The sequence below is a fragment of the Hyla sarda genome, chromosome 2 (assembly GCF_029499605.1).
Source record: "Hyla sarda isolate aHylSar1 chromosome 2, aHylSar1.hap1, whole genome shotgun sequence".
Taxonomy (NCBI): domain Eukaryota; kingdom Metazoa; phylum Chordata; class Amphibia; order Anura; family Hylidae; genus Hyla; species Hyla sarda.
In genome coordinates, this window is record NC_079190.1 from 406,135,281 (window position 1) to 406,151,142 (window position 15,862).

A 15,862-nucleotide genomic window follows, 5' to 3' on the forward strand; every position below is an offset into this window, starting at 1 on the left:
ACCAGATACTCAAAGTGTCCATCTCTGGTGTTAAATGCCGTTTTCCACTCGTCCCCCTCTCTGATGCGGATGAGGTTATAGGCGCCTCTTAAGTCCAATTTAGTGAAGATGTGGGCACCTTGGAGGCGATCAAAGAGTTCAGAGATGAGGGGTAAGGGGTAGCGGTTCTTAACCGTGATTTTATTAAGACCGCGGTAGTCAATGCAAGGACGTAGGGAGCCATCTTTTTTGGACACAAAGAAAAATCCGGCTCCGGCAGGAGAGGAGGATTTACGGATAAAGCCCTTTTTTAGATTCTCCTGGACGTATTCGGACATGGCAAGAGTCTCTGGGGCAGAGAGAGGATAAATTCTGCCCCGGGGTGGAGTAGTGCCCGGGAGGAGGTCGATAGGGCAATCATAAGGCCTGTGAGGAGGTAGAGTCTCAGCTTGTTTTTTGCAGAAAACATCCGCGAAGTCCATATAGGCCTTAGGGAGACCGGTTACTGGAGGAACCACAGAGTTACGGCAAGGGTTACTGGGAACCGGTTTTAGACAGTTCTTGGAACAAGAGGACCCCCAACTCTTGATCTCCCCAGTGGACCAATCCAGGGTAGGGGAATGAAGTTGAAGCCAGGGAAGTCCAAGGAGAATTTCTGAGGTGCAATTGGGGAGGACCAAAAGTTCAATCCTCTCATGATGAGATCCGATGCTCATAAGAAGGGGCTCCGTGCGGAAACGTATGGTACAGTCCAATCTTTCATTATTTACACAATTGATGTAGAGGGGTCTGGCGAGACTGGTCACCGGGATGTTGAACCTTTTGACGAGAGAGGCCAAAATAAAATTTCCTGCAGATCCAGAGTCCAAGAAGGCCACTGTAGAGAAGGAGAAGGCAGAGGCAGACATCCGCACAGGCACAGTAAGACGTGGAGAAGCAGAGTAGACATCAAGGACTGTCTCACCTTTGTGCGGAGTCAGCGTACGTCTTTCCAGGCGGGGAGGACGGATAGGACAATCTCTCAGGAAGTGTTCGGTACTAGCACAGTACAGGCAGAGGTTCTCCATACGGCGTTGTGTCCTCTCTTGAGGTGTCAGGCGAGACCGGTCGACCTGCATAGCCTCCACGGCGGGAGGCACAGGAACAGATTGCAGGGGACCAGAGGAGAGAGGAGCCGAGGAGGAGAAACGCCTCGTGCGAACAGAGTCCATATCTTGGCGGAGTTCCTGACGCCTTTCGGAAAAACGCATGTCAATGCGAGTGGCTAGGTGAATAAGTTCATGTAGATTAGCAGGAATTTCTCGTGCGGCCAGAACATCTTTAATGTTGCTGGATAGGCCTTTTTTGAAGGTCGCGCAGAGGGCCTCATTATTCCAGGACAATTCTGAAGCAAGAGTACGGAATTGTACGGCATACTCGCCAACGGAAGAATTACCCTGGACCAGGTTCAACAGGGCAGTCTCAGCAGAAGAGGCTCGGGCAGGTTCCTCAAAGACACTTCGGATTTCCGAGAAGAAGGAGTGTACAGAGGCAGTGACGGGGTCATTGCGGTCCCAGAGCGGTGTGGCCCATGACAGGGCTTTTCCGGACAGAAGGCTGACTACGAAAGCCACCTTAGACCTTTCAGTGGGAAACAGGTCCGACATCATCTCCAGATGCAGGGAACATTGGGAAAGAAAGCCACGGCAAAACTTAGAGTCCCCATCAAATTTATCCGGCAAGGATAAGCGTATCCCAGGAGCGGCCACTCGCTGCGGAGGAGGTGCAGGAGCTGGCGGAGGAGATGACTGCTGAAGCTGTGGTAGTAACTGTTGTAGCATAACGGTCAGTTGAGACAGCTGTTGGCCTTGTTGCGCTATCTGTTGTGACTGCTGGGCGACCACCGTGGTGAGGTCAGCGACAACTGGCAGAGGAACTTCAGCGGGATCCATGGCCGGATCTACTGTCACGATGCCGGCTGGCAGGTAGTGGATCCTCTGTGCCAGAGAGGGATTGGCGTGGACCGTGCTAGTGGACCGGTTCTAAGCCACTACTGGTTTTCACCAGAGCCCGCCGCAAAGCGGGATGGTCTTGCTGCGGCGGTAGTGACCAGGTCGTATCCACTAGCAACGGCTCACCTCTCTGGCTGCTGAAGATAGGCGCGGTACAAGGGAGTAGGCAAAAGCAAGGTCGGACGTAGCAGAAGGTCGGGGCAGGCAGCAAGGATCGTAGTCAGGGGCAACGGCAGAAGGTCTGGAAACACAGGCAAGGAACACACAAGGAACGCTTTCACTGGCACTAAGGCAACAAGATCCGGCAAGGGAGTGCAGGGGAAGTGAGGTGATATAGGGAAGTGCACAGGTGAACACACTAATTGGGACCACTGCGCCAATCAGCGGCGCAGTGGCCCTTTAAATCGCAGAGACCCGGCGCGCGCGCGCCCTAGGGAGCGGGGCCGCGCGCGCCGGGACAGAACAGACGGAGTGCGAGTCAGTTAGGGGAGCCGGGGTGCGCATCGCGAGCGGGCGCTACCCGCATCGCGAATCGCATCCCGGCTGGCAGCGGAATCGCAGCGCCCCGGGTCAGAGGACGTGACCGGAGCGCTGCCGCGGGGAGAGTGAAGCGAGCGCTCCGGGGAGGAGCGGGGACCCGGAGCGCTCGGCGTAACAGTGTGTTTAATATATGAATCATTTCACATTATATGTTTAGCATTGGTCACCTTGCCCATACAGTGACATTGATTTGTTATATGCTAGGCTCTGGCTTGCTACTTATTTGACCATAGAGGAGGGGTGTCTATATCGGTGAGGGGGTTCATAGTCCCTCCCTTTAGTTGTGCACTGGCTTTTTGCCAGGTTTTTAATGGTTTTTAATGTGTGTGTCTAATATTTGTTTAACCCCGTATGTGCAATCTGTCTTTTGTACTGAAGTGTACTAATAAATTAATTTCAATTGGTATTGCCGGGTGTGCTGCTATTTGTCAGTGATGTCTTCCTCTCATTACTTATTTTGTGCTTCTTTTATCACTTAGTAGCACCCCATTTGATCATTTGATCAGGTATAGCCCCCCCCCCCACCTTCTTTCTTTCTTATGTAAATAAATAAATAAATAAACAAACAAACCTAATTAGAATTGTCACAATCAGAAATACCCAAACTAAATCCAAATATACTGTTAGGGTATGTCCACACAGGCAGCAGATGTGTGAACTGCTTCGGCGTGGTTCTCTTTAAGGCAGCATGACTTAGATAGCATTAATGTGAGCTTCAGCGCTAACTTCAATGTGATCTCAAGCATTGACTACAATGTAAGCTTCAGCACTGAACAGCACTGATAAGAAGTGACATGTCACTTGTTGAAGCCAATGGGAGTAAAGTATTATGCAGTGACACCACACTGTTTTAGATGCAGAAATCAGCACATTTTGTTCCCGTGAACATCCCATTAGTAAATATTAATAAATCTATATATATAAAACTCAACGTGTGTGTGTGTGTATGTATGTGTGTATGTTCCACAAAAACTTCCAAACGGCTAAAGATATTAACATGAAACTTGGCACACATGTTACTTATATGTCAACAACAAACATAGGATAGGTGATTTAACCCTTATTCACCCCCATTTGCCAGGGGCGGGGTTTATGTTTAAAGTCCTATACAAGTCTATAAGAAATATTTGTTACTGCATAACTTCCAAACGGCTGGAGATATTTCGATAATACTTGGTCACATGTTACTTATATTTCCACTTAAAATATAGGATAGTTAATTTAACCCTTAGCTACCCCCATTTGTGAGTGTCGGGGTTTTTGTTTAAAGTCCCATGCAAATCAATGGGAAATGTATGTTGTCACATAACTTCTGTACGGCTGGAGTTATTTCAATACCTGGTACACATATTACAGGTCGGGATATGAGGACGGGATGGGAGGTCGAGATAGGAGGTCAAGATAGGAGGACGGGATGGTCGAGATACGAGGTCGGGATAGGAGGACGGGATAGGAGGTCGGGATAGGAGGTCGGGATAGGAGGACGGGATAGGAGGTCGGGATAGGAGGACGGGATAGGAGGTTGAGATAAGAGAACGGGATAGGAGGGATGAGATAGGAGGACGGGATAGGACGACGGGATAGGACGACGGGATAGGACGACGGGATAGGATGACAGGATTGGAGGTCGGGATTGGAGGTCGGGATAGGGGGCCGGGATAGGGGGTCGGAAAGGGGGTCAGGATAGGAGGACGGGATAGGAGGACGGGATAGGAGGAAGAGTTAGGTCATTGGGATAGGAGGATGGGATAGGAGGACAGGATAGGAGGTTGAGAAAGGAGGTTGAGATAGGAGGTCGAGATAGGAGGTTGAGATAGGAGGACGGGATAGGAGGACAGGATAGGAGGACGGGATAGGAGGACGGGATAGGAGGACGGGATAGAAGGACGGGATAGGAGGTTGGGATAGGAGGTTGGGATAGGAGGTCGGGATAGGAGGTCGGGATAGGAGGTCGGGATAGGAGGTCAAGATAGGAGGACGGGATAGGAGGTTGAGATAGGGGTCAGGATAGGAGGAAGGGATAGGAGGATGGGATAGGAGGATGGGATAGGAGGACGGGATAGGTCGTCAGGATAGGAGGTCGGGATAGGAGGATGGGATAGGAGGTCGAGATAGGAGGTCGAGATAGGAGGACGGGATAGGAGGTCGGGATAGGAGGTTGGGATAGGAGGTCGAGATAGGAGGTCGAGATAGGAGGTCGAAGATAGGAGGTCGGGATAGGAGGTAGTGATAGGAGGTCGGGATAGGAGGATGGGATAGAAGGACGGGATAGGAGGTCGGGGTATGAGGAATGGGATATGGGGTTGGGATATGACAACAATATATGGGGATGGGATTTGAAGTCAAAAGCTTCCTCCTTTGTTGATTTTCCTCCCCAACAAGGATGAGGAAAGAAAAACCGGGCAACACTGGGTATTCAGCTAGTATTATTTAAAAAATCACTGGAGTACTCCAGTGAAATCTTTTCTTATTGATATGACTGCAACATTCAAATATATAAAATATTTGCTGTTCGGGCATGCTAGGAGTTGTAGTTTTGCAATCGCTGGAGGCACACTTGTCTTACACTGCAGGCTTTGTTCAGGGGGTGGAAGCAGGAAAATAAGGCGTTTACTAAGAGTACTGGGTGTGTGTGAGTCATGGGAGAGCATTATACTATTTATGGGTGGGAAAGGCCAGCAGGATGTTATACCTTTGAATCATGGGAAATGTAGTTTCAGGCTCACAGCCCTGACATCCATGGACCATGAAGTACCTGGATTTTACATAGTATACTGCAGGGCTTACGTGGGGAAAGTATACGTGTGTGTGTGTGTGTATATATATATATATATATATATATATATATATATTAACTAACACAAGCTAGAGGACACTGCTGTGGAGAAAGACCAATTATGTCAGCATGTACTGTGGAGGCAAGCGTTCTGTCACTGTGGCAATGCGGAGTCCTGATGCCTGTGGGTCCGGAAGTGCTGGGAACCAAGAAACCCGAAATCACTAAATAGCATACATAGAAAGACAAAAAGGTACCCGCACTCACCACAGGAAACAGCAGACCGACTTCTATGGCATCTCGGAGAGATCCGACTTCAGGCTGACAGCAGGGCGCTCAGAGTGGAGGCGACTGCCAGCAAAGTTTGTGCGCAAAACTGCCAGCAAAGCGCGATCTGCGCAAAACTTTTCCGTTTATGTTTAATTTCACAGCAAAATTAGCTAGAAAACTCCTTTAACCCACTTGATGAATGTTGTCGGAGACAAAAATAACCAATGCCATATTTGCTTTGTTTTGGTCCTAACCTCCTCAAAACCTTTGCAGAGGAAATTCACCAGTTGTCCATAGCAACCAATCAGAGAGTTTCTTTCATTTTTCAGAGACCCTTTTCAAAATGTTATCTGATTGGTTGCTATAGGCAACTGGTCAAGTTTTACTCTGCACAGGTTTTGATAAATCTCCCCATTGGTCCTTACCTCACCTCCCAAAAACATGAATTAAAAGTTATCAAAAGGTCAGATCTATCCCAAAATCTATAAAAACTACAACTCAACTGGCAAAAAACAAGCATGTTGTACTGATACAAATAATAATGTTTATATGTCGGTGTTAATGCAGAGTAATTATCAAAAAAAAAAAAAATTCCAAAAAATGCCAATATTGCAATTTTTCTGCAACATTTACAACAAATAATAAGCCCTCATACAGTTATGTCAGTGAAAAAAAAATGTTATAGAAAAAAAAGATTAAAACATTATTGCCAACACTCATAGGGTATTGTAGTGTACTAAAAACCAATAGGCCACTGAGATGTTAGGAGCACTTAAAGGGGTATTCCGGGCAAAACCTTTTTTTATATATATCAACTGGCTCCGGAAAGTTAAACAGATTTGTAAATTACTTCTATTAAAAAATCTTAATCCTTCCAATAGTTATTAGCTTCTGAAGTTTTCTGTCTAACTGCTCAATGATGATGTCCCGTCCCGTCCCGGGATGTGAGTCATCAGAAAGCAGTTAGACAGAAAACAGCAACTCAACTTCAGAAGCTAATAACTATTGGAAGGATTAAGATTTTTTAATCGAAGTAACTTACAAATCTGTTTAACTTTCCAGAGCCAGTTGATATATAAAAAAAAGTTTTGGCCTGGAATACCCCTTTAAAGTATATAGATGAAAAATCTGCAATTCTTTCTCAGAGGATTGCTATATGAAAAATATAAAAAACAGAAAAACATTAATGTTGAATACTTACAATCTTCCCTGCCATCTGTTGCATAGTCTTGGAGATTTATAGTTGTAAATGCCAGGAGTAATATCCAAACACATTCATTTCCTTGAAAGGCCATCATTCAATATAATACCTTTTATAAATGAAAGTACATACATTCTTTACCTTTAATACGTTATATAACAACTTATAGATAGTATTTTTTATTTTTTTTGCTACTGGATTCCAGAAATAATAATAGTCAATGGTGAACAAAAACTATCCATAAAATTATTTTCATTTGAGTATGAGGCCAATTTTGACCTTCAGATCCAAGGCCCATTGTTTTTTATCGTGACATATCGTATTTATTTTTGTGAGTAAAATGCTAAAATTCCTTGAAAAATTTGAAAAGTTTATATTTTTCTGAACACCAGATTCTCTACTTGTAAGAAAGATAGTCACACCACATAAATAAGTTATCACTTCACATTTACAATACGTCTACTTGCTGGCATCCTTTGTAAAATATTCTTTTACTTTTTAAGAATGCTACAGGGCTTAGAATTGTGCCATTGATTTTTATTTACTTTCTCCCTCCATATGATCACTGTATGGTGGTAATATTGGTAGTAGTCTTTATTTTTTATTTTTTATTACTATTCAGTAACAGTATGGTGGTATTATTCAGTTTTTCAGTTGCAATATGTGGTCATGGTTTGGCTGTATTATTTGTCCCTTATATACTGGTATTATTGTTAATATTGATCTTGGTATATTGGATTTGGTCAGTGAAAGTCCTTCTTGTATACTTGTGTGACCGGGAAAAACTGAGAAATGCATAAAACTGTAGCATCAAATGCCAACATTACATAATATCATGGGGAGAGGGGGGCACCTAAGGCAAATTTTGCACAGGGCACCATGCAGCCAGTCCATTAACCCCTTAATGACCACGGACGTAAATGTACATCCTGGTGCTGAGTTACTTTGCGCACCAGGATGTATATTTACGTCCTGTTCATGACCACGAACATCGGAGAGGTGCTGGCATCATGCACTGCAGGTAATGGCGGACATCAGCGATCGCGCTGATGTCCAACATTAACCCTTCAGATGCAGTTATCAATACAGATCACGGCATCTACGGCAATGAGCATGTTTAAATGGATGATCGGATCGCCCACTGCGCTTCCGCGGGGATCTAATCATCTAAAATGGTCCCCTCACCTGCCTCAGGCCATCTCCAGGGGTCTTTTGCTCTGGTGAGATCAAGCACACCAGACCAGAAGATCGCCGATAATACTGATCAGTGCGATGCCCTATGCATAGCACTGAACAATATTAGCAATGAAATGATTGCTATAGATAGTCCCCTATGGGACCAAACTCTGTGTTTCACAACCAGTGTGCCTCCAGCTGTTGCAAAACTACAACTCCCAGCATGCACCGATAGACCGTACATGCTGGGAGTTGTAGTTTTGCAACAGCTGGAGGTATTTCCCCCCCCCCCCCCCCAATGTGAATGTACAGGGTACACTCACATTGGCGGAGGTTTACGGTAAGTATCTGGCTGCAAGCTTGAGCTGCGGCAAATTTTCTGCCACAGCTCAAACTGCCAGTGAGAAACTACTGTGAACCCCTGGCCGTGCGACTTTACCCTAAAAACACTACACTACACTAACACAAAATAAAATAAAAAGTAAAAAACACTACATATACACATACCTCTACACAGCCCCCCTCCCCTCCCCAATAAAAATGAAAAACGTTTGGTACGCCACTGTTTCCAAAACGGAGCCTCCAGCTGTTGCAAAACAACTACTCCCAGTATTGCCAGATAGCCACTGACTGTCCAGGCATGCTGGGAGATTTACAACAGCTGGAGGCACCCTGTTTGGGAATCAGTGGCGTAGAATACCCCTATGTCCACCCCTATGCAAATCCCTAATTTAGGCCTCAAATGCGCATGGCGCTCTTTCGCTTTGGAGCCCTGTCGTATTTCAAGGCAACAGTTTAGGGTCACATATGGGGTATCGCCGTACTCGGGAGAAATTGTGTTACAAATTTTGGGGTGTATTTTCTGCTATTACCCTTTTTAAAAATGTAAAATTTTTGGGAAACCAAGCATTTTAGGTTAAAAAAAATATTTTTTTTTTTTACATATGCAAAAGTCGTGAATCACCTGTGGGGTATTAAGGTTCACTTTACCCCTTGTTACGTTCCCTGAGGGGTCTAGTTTCCAAAATGGTATGCCATGTGTTTTTTTTTTTTTTTTTTTTTGCTGTTCTGGCACCATAGGGGCTTCCTAAATGCGGAATGCCCCCAGAGCAAAATTTGCTTTCAAAAAGCCAAATGTGACTCCTTCTCTTCTGAGACCTGTAGTGCGCCAGCAGAGCACTTTTCACCCCCATATGGGGTGTTTTCTGAATCGGGAGAAATTGGACTTCAAATTTTGGGGGGTATTTTCTGCTATTACCCTTTTTAAAAATGTAAAATTTGGGAAACCAATCATTTTAGGTAAACATTATTTTTTTTTTTACATATACAAAAGTCGTGAATCACCTGTGGGGTATTAAGGTTCACTTTACCCCTTGTTATGTTCCCCGAGTGGTCTAGTTTCCAAAATGGTATGCCATGTGTTTTTTTTTTCTGTTCTGGCACCATAGGGGCTTCCTAAAGATGACATGCCCCCCAGAAACCATTTGTTGCTCCTTCCCTTCTGAGCCCTCTACTGCGCCCGCCGAACACTTTACATAGACATATGAGATATGTCCTTACTCGAGAGAAATTGGGTTTCAAATACGAGGAAAAATTTTCTCCTTTTTACCCCTTCAAAAATTCAAAAATTGGGTCTACAAGAACATGCGAGTGTAAAAAATGAAGATTTTGAATCTTCTCCTTCACTTTGCTGCTATTCCTGTGAAACACCTAAAGGATTAAAACGCTGACTGAATGTCATTTTGAATACTTTTGGGGGGTGCAGTTTTTAGAATGGGGTCATTTATGGGGTATTTCTAATATGAAGACCCTTCAAATCCACTTCAAAACTGAACTGGTAACTGAAAAATAGTGAGTTTGACAATTTTGTGAAAAATGTCAAAATTGCTGCTGAACTTTGAAACCCTCTGGTGTCTTCCAAAAGTAAAAACTCAAAAATGTTATGATGCAAACATAAAGTAGACATATTTTATATGTGAACCCAAAAAAATTATTTTGAATATCCATTTTTCTTACAAGCAGAGAGCTTCAAAGTATGAAAAATGAAAAATTTTCAAATTTTTCATGAAATTTTGGGATTTTTCACCAAGAAAGGATGCAAGTTACCACAAAATTTTACCACTATGTTAAAGTAGATTATGTCATGAAAAAACAATCTCGGAATCAGAATGCTAAGTAAAAGCATTCCAGAGTTATTAATGTTTAAAGTGACAGTGGTCAGATGTTCAAAAAATGCTCTGGTCCTTAAGGTGAAAAAGGGCTCAGTCCTTAAGGGGTTAAACATGCATGGGATAAGCATAAGCCTATCCTTCATATAAGATAGGCATAGGGACTATTGATAGGATTCAGATTAATAGGCAGACTAGATGGGCCAAATGGTTCTTATCTGCCGACACACATTCTATAAATGATGCAAGTATCGCCAAAAATTTACCACTTACATAAATTAGAATATGTAACAAAAAATATTCTTGGAGTCAAATTCATAAGTTAAAGCAACCAAGAGTTATTAATGCTTAAAGTGACAGAGGTCAGATTTGCAAAAAAACGCCTGCGTCCTTAAGGTCAAAATGGGCTGTGTCCTTAACCCCTTAACGACGCCGGTCATAAATGTACGTCCTGGTGATGTGGTACTTAACGAACCAGGACGTATATTTACGTCCTATACATAACCGGGAGCATCGGAGCGATGCTCGGGTCATGCGCGGCAGGTCCCGGCTGTCTGCCATTAACCCCCTCAGATGTCGTGATCAATACAACATCAAGGCATCTGCAGAAGTGCGACACTTAAAGTGGAAGATCGGATCGCCCGCAGCGCTGCTGCGGCGATCCGATCATCCATAATGGCGGACGGAGGTCCCCTCACCTGCCTCTGTCCATCTCTCGGCGTCTTCTGCTCTGGTCTGTGATCGAGCAGACCATAGCAGAAGACAGCCGATAACACTGATCAGTGCTATGCCCTATGCATAGCACTGAACAGTATTAGCAATCAAATGATTGTTATAAATAGTCACCTATGGGGACTATTAAAGTGTAATAATAAAACTAAAAAAATAAAAGTAAAAAAAAATGTGAAAAATCCCCTCCTCCAATAAAAATGTAAATTATCCGTTCTTCCCCATTTTACCCCCAAAACGTGTAAAAATGTTTTTAATAAACATGTTTGGTATTGCTGCATACGTAAATATCTTAAAGAGTACCTGTCATCAACAAAAACTTTTAATATGTTGTTCATAATCATAAATGAAGACATATTGTAATATATCTTCATTAAAAAATATTAATATTTATACCAGTTTTTTCATTTTATACTTTTGGCCACTAGGGGTCTCTCTTCTATGCCTGCTTTTCATAGTAAGTGTACAGCTTTTAGGACTAAAGCTGAAAGGGCACTGGTCCTTCCACAGGAAGTTCAGTACTCTCAGCTCACTGTGAGCTACAAGCCTGCACATGCCTCTCATATAACAGAGACCAGTCACCTCCCCCTCCCCCTGCTCTGTGTTCCCCCTGCCCCTCACCACACGTTATGTTATACATTGTATTATCTCACTGCACTCCCTGCTCTGTGCCCCCCCTGACATTCATCTTAATTACTGCCTCTGTAATTGCTCCAACCGCCCCTGGTTCTCAGCATTGACTTTTTAGTGCAGAGAGACACAGGAGAGAGAGATAGAGGCTGCTGTCCCTCCCCTGTACTTAGTCTGTATGCACACTGCAGAGCAGTGTTTCCCAACCAGGGTGCCTCCAGCTGTTGCAAAACTACAACTCCCAGCATGCCCGGAAAGCTGTTGGCTGTCTTGGCATGCTGGGAGCTGTAGTTTTGCAACAGCTGGAGGTACCCTGGTTGGGAAACACTGCTGCAGAGGGAGAGCAGCATACAGAAAGACTGGCAGAAGCAGAGTCCCAGCCAGGCTTCATGTGACATCATGCCTGCCGGGACCCGCCTCCTTCCACCCCTCAGAAAGACAATGCTCCTGAGCTAATGAAGAGGGATAAAAAAAGGTATTTCCACAGCGTTTTAAACCTCAATAAACACAGGGATAGGCATAATTAGAGTAAGGGACAGATGGGGAGGGGGATCAGGGAAAGTTTAGTTGATGACAGGTACTCTTTAACTATTAAAATATAATGTTAATTATCACATACAGTGAACGGCGTGAACATAAAAAAACAGAAAGTCCAAAATTGCTGCTTTTTTATACAACATTTTATTCCCCAAAAAATTGATAAAAAATGTATTAAAAGTTTTATATATGCAAATGTGGTATCAAAAAATTAGCAAAATAGCTTTTTTTTTTGGTTGTGCCATACATTTTATGGTAAAGTGAGGGATGTCATTACAAAGGACAACTGGTCGCACAAAAAACAAAAAAAAAAAAGACAATGCTCCTGAGCTAATGAAGAGGGATAAAAAAAGGTATTTCCACAGCGTTTTAAACCTCAATAAACACAGGGATAGCCATAATTAGAGTAAGGGACAGATGGGGAGGGGGATCAGGGAAAGTTTAGTTGATGACAGGTACTCTTTAACTATTAAAATATAATGTTAATTATCACATACGGTGAACGGCGTGAACATAAAAAAACAGAAAGTCCAAAATTGCTGCTTTTTTATACAACATTTTATTCCCCAAAAAATTGATAAAAAATGTATTAAAAGTTTTATATATGCAAATGTGGTATCAAAAAATGTATACAGATCACGGCGCAAAAAAATGAGCCCCATGCTGCCACTTATACGGTAAAATGAAAAATGTATAGGTCAGCAAAATAGAGGGGTTTTAAATGCACTAATTTGGTTAAAAAGTTTGTGATTTTTTTTAAGCTGTATAATAATAGAAAAGTATGTAATCATGGGTATCATTTTAATCATATTGACCCACAGAATAAAGAAAACATGTATATATTACCGTAAAGGGTACAGCATGAAAACAAAACCTTCCAAAATTAGCAAAATTGTTTTTTTTTTTTGGTTGTGCCATACATTTTATGGTAAAGTGAGGGATGTCATTACAAAGGACAACTGGTCGCACAAAAAACAAAAAGAAAAATTGTCTGAGTCCTTAATGCCCAAATGGGGTTAAAGTGATGAAATAAATCATCATATTGGTATGTTTGTTCATGTCTATTGCACAAGTCACCTTCACTATTTATATACCCTGTAACTCTCTCAAGGTCCTGAAGTATTCAGTTATTCAAAACTGTTCATTGTATGATATTCATTATAAGGTAATATTATATTTTCTAAATGTTTTAAATTCTTTCTAAACAGTATTGTGGAATTTTGAGAATGTTTAGATAAACACAGTAGAATGATAGAATGTTACTATATTGCATAGAATATCAAGTGCTTACCCTTTGTTTCACATCAAAAGAATTAATTAAATCCATAAAGCAGCCACGGACCGGAGTTCCATTACTGCTACATTCCTATGATGGTTGGCTCGATTGGTGTTGTGCAGCTGCATTCAACGGAATCCACAGTCTGTAAACTATTAATAATGATGGCATTGTAAATCACAAGTTCCTTAACCAATGCTTGTGAAATTCAAAGTGAAATATCACAGAAGACAAGGAAGTAAGCAGAAAGGAAATGTGTCAAGCTAACCGTACACAGTATGGTGAGATATATGGTTGTCAAAGTACAAGTCACAGCATGACCACAGACCTTAACCAGCATGAGTTGTATGATTTTTTTTAAGTGCATTTCCAGTTGTTTGACCAAAAATAAGTGTGTGTGCATGTGTGCCACATTTTGAATAATTAAAATGATACTTTTAGTCCACTTTTCGAGTACTATCTCATTTGACCGCAGGTTAACTGTACACTTTAGTGCAATGTAGAAAATCAATGGACTAAGCCACACTCACCGGTCCAGTTCAGACTTCTTTATTGAAGAGACATTAGCTGATATACTGGTCAATAGTGCAGAGGCACCTCTATGGGACTGATGGTATCTGTTTTGTGACACTCTGATTGTGTTTTATAATTTTTTTATAAATGATGTGATAAAAAAAATCTGTATTTTTGGTGTTTGATATTTTACTTTTACGCCGTTTACCACTAAGGATCATAAACATTATATTTAACAAGCTGAGTACCCGGTGTTGCCCGGTTTTTCATCCCTAATCCTTGTCGTTGGAGGAAAATCAACAGAGGAAGCTTTTGACTTCATATCACAACCACATATCCTGTCGTCAAACCCCGACCTCCTATCCTGACCTCATATCCCGCCCTCCTATCCCGACCTCCTCTACTGACCTCCTATCCTGTCCTCCTATCCAGACCTCCTATCCCAACCTTATATCCCGTCCTCCTATCTCGACCTTCTATCTAGACATCCTATCCCGACCTCCTATCCGATCCTCCTATCCCATCATCCAATCTTGACCTCCACTCCCGTCCTCCTATCCCGTCCTCCTATCTCGACCTCCTATCCCGATCTCCTATCCTGACCTCCTATCCCGTCCTCCTATCCCATCCTCCTATCCAGTCTTCCTATCTCGAGCTCCTATCCCGACCTCCTATCCTGTCCTCCTAGGCCATCCTCCTATGCTGTCCTCCTATCCCGTTCTCATATCTTGTCCTCATATCTCGTCCTCCTATCTCAACCTCCTATCCCGACCTCCCATCCTCCTATCTCGACCTCCCATCCCGACCTCCTATCCTGACCTCCTATCCCATCCTCCTATCCTGTCCTCCTATCTCGACCTACTATCCTGACCTCCTATCCCAACCTCATATCCCGTCCTCCTATCCCGTCCTCCTATCTCGACCTTCTATCTCAACATCCTATCCCAACCTCCTATCCGATCCTCCTATGCCATCATCCAATCTCGATCTTCTATCCCGACCTCTTATCCTGATCTCCAATCCCAACCTCCTATCCTGTCCTCCTATCTTGACCTCCTATCTCGTCCTCCTATCTCGACCTCCTATCCTGTCCTCCTATCCCGTCCTCCTATCTCGACCTCCTATCCCGTCCTCCTATCCCCACCTCCTATCCTGACCTCCTATCCTGTCCTCCTATCCCATCCTCCTACCCCGTCCTCCTATCTAGACCTCCTAACCTGACCTCCTATCCCAATCTCCTATCCCGACCTCCTATCCTGACGTCCTATCCCGTCCTCCTATCCAGTCCTCCTATCTCAACCTACTATCTTGACCTCCTATCCCGACCTCCTATCCCAATCTCCTATCCCGACCTCCTATCTCATCCTCCTATCCCGTTCTCCTATCTCAACCTCCTATCCCATCCTCATATGCCGTCCTCCTATCTAGACCTCCTAACCTGACCTCCTATCCCGACCTCCTATCCCGACCTCCTATCCCGACCTCCTATTCCGTCCTCCTATCTCGACCTACTATCCTGACCTCCTATCCCGACCTCCTATCTCATCCTCCTATCCCGTCCTCCTATCCCGTCCTCCTATCTCAACCTCCTATCCCATCCTCATATGCCGTACTCCTATCTCGACCTCCTATCTCGACCTCCTATCCCGACCTCCTATCTTGACCTCTTATCCCGTCCTCCTATCTCGACCTCCTATCGAGACCTCCTATCCGATCCTCTTATCCCATCATCCTATCTCGACCTTCTATCCTGACTTCCTATCCTGACCTCCTATCCCGTCCTCCTATCTCGACCTCCCATCTCAACCTTCTATCTTGCCCTCCTATCCCGACCTCCTATCCCGTCCTCCTTTCTCGACATCCTATCTCGACCTCCACTCCCGTCCTCCTATCCCGTCCTCCTATCTCGACCTCCTATCCCGACCTCCTATCCCGTCCTCCTATCTCAACCTACTATCCTGACCTCCTATCCCGACCTCCTATCCCAATCTCCTATCCCGACCTCCTATCTCATCCTCCTATCCCGTCCTCCTATCCCGTCCTCCTATCTCAACCTCCTATCCCATCCTCATATGC

General features: G+C 43.9%; 1 protein-coding gene across 2 annotated transcripts in view; it reads right to left on the reverse strand.

Moving 5' to 3' along the window:
* The window catches only part of LOC130358009 (interleukin-5 receptor subunit alpha-like), a 64,897-nt gene extending 51,439 nt beyond the window's left edge, over positions 1–13,458 (reverse strand). For both annotated transcript variants that reach the window (XM_056560798.1, XM_056560796.1), the window contains exons 1-2: positions 13,289–13,458; positions 6,758–6,866 (exon numbers count right to left, since the gene is read on the reverse strand). In XM_056560798.1, the coding sequence (XP_056416773.1) occupies positions 6,758–6,854 (97 nt within the window). In that variant the 5' untranslated portion in view covers positions 6,855–6,866; positions 13,289–13,458. The remainder of the gene's footprint in view (positions 1–6,757; positions 6,867–13,288) is intronic.
* Between the last annotated feature and the right edge of the window lie 2,404 nt (positions 13,459–15,862).